Raw genomic sequence first — 1,007 nt, 5'->3', positions numbered from 1 at the left:
CAGATTCCAATGAGACTCTTTCTTCCATAAGCGCCCATCGTATGAGGGGGTGAAGGCTGTTTTACATTTAAATGGCGCCATAGACAATAAGAGCCACTGACTCTCTGTAAACTCAACTGAACAGTAAGGACTGATAAAATAGTTCTGAAAGGTCTCTGTCAAGCTGACTGGACTTCCACAAAGCCGTGTATTAAGCATGTTTATTATTTGAAGGCACTACATATGTGTGCTTCTATGTATGGAGAGACAAGCAGAGATGCAGCAGAGATCAGACCCTCTGCCAGTGACATACCCCGTGTTCAGGTATAGAGCGCAAGCGGTCCGCGGGCCAGTCCACCTCTGGTATTGGTGATCCTGAACCGTTGCAGATCACCGTAACTTGACCACCTTCAACAACTATTATGTTGCTGTGACTGACGCTGACAACCGGCAGGTCTGGAACACAGAAGCAGAGGTTGTTCATGTGCTAGCTGGCCAATGTCCGCCGTTCAATGCTCATTTTCAAAACTACAGTGGTGATCAGCAGTTAAACGTCAACCTTCATGGTAATGGACAGTTTATTTAAGCCTTTTCAGTTCTTAAAGGAAAAGTCCGCTCATATTCAGAATTTAAACTTCAGAAAGTTCTTTAAATTTGAAATTATTCCATCCTGTTCAATAACTGATCAGTGTTTTTAATTCAGAGTAACTTTCATTTGAATGTGCTTTACTGGAGGCATCCATGTTTGGATATTTTTGGATATTATTTCTATAAAGCGCTGCTTCTTACCACAGTTGGTAACATTCATGTCCATCAGGAGAATTTCAGCATCTCCAGTGGAGCAGGTAAGCTGTTGGTTGCTAAGGCCGGCCCGTCCGCTCTGCTGCCACAGCTGAAGCCAGCGGATCTCACAGCCACAGGGAAACACCACCTCCTCCATATGCCTGCACACACAAGAGATAACGGAGCTAGTAGCCTCCAAACCAGGGGCGGATTTAGGAAATGTGGGGCCCTAGGCAGCTGCCTAG

General features: G+C 45.4%; 1 protein-coding gene across 1 annotated transcript in view; it reads right to left on the bottom strand.

The window, feature by feature from the left end:
- LOC107101595 (NT-3 growth factor receptor-like) overlaps positions 1-1,007 on the bottom strand; it is a 30,113-nt gene that overhangs the window by 21,593 nt on the left and 7,513 nt on the right. Inside the window, exons 3-4 of the mRNA XM_015400578.1 lie at positions 769-923; positions 293-435 (exon numbers count right to left, since the gene is read on the bottom strand). Of these exons, the coding sequence (XP_015256064.1) occupies positions 293-435; positions 769-923 (298 nt within the window). The remainder of the gene's footprint in view (positions 1-292; positions 436-768; positions 924-1,007) is intronic.

Source organism: Cyprinodon variegatus, unplaced genomic scaffold (assembly GCF_000732505.1).
Source record: "Cyprinodon variegatus isolate N-32 unplaced genomic scaffold, C_variegatus-1.0 Scaffold1119, whole genome shotgun sequence".
Taxonomy (NCBI): Eukaryota; Metazoa; Chordata; class Actinopteri; order Cyprinodontiformes; family Cyprinodontidae; genus Cyprinodon; species Cyprinodon variegatus.
This window is presented reverse-complemented; position numbering and strand designations above follow the sequence as displayed.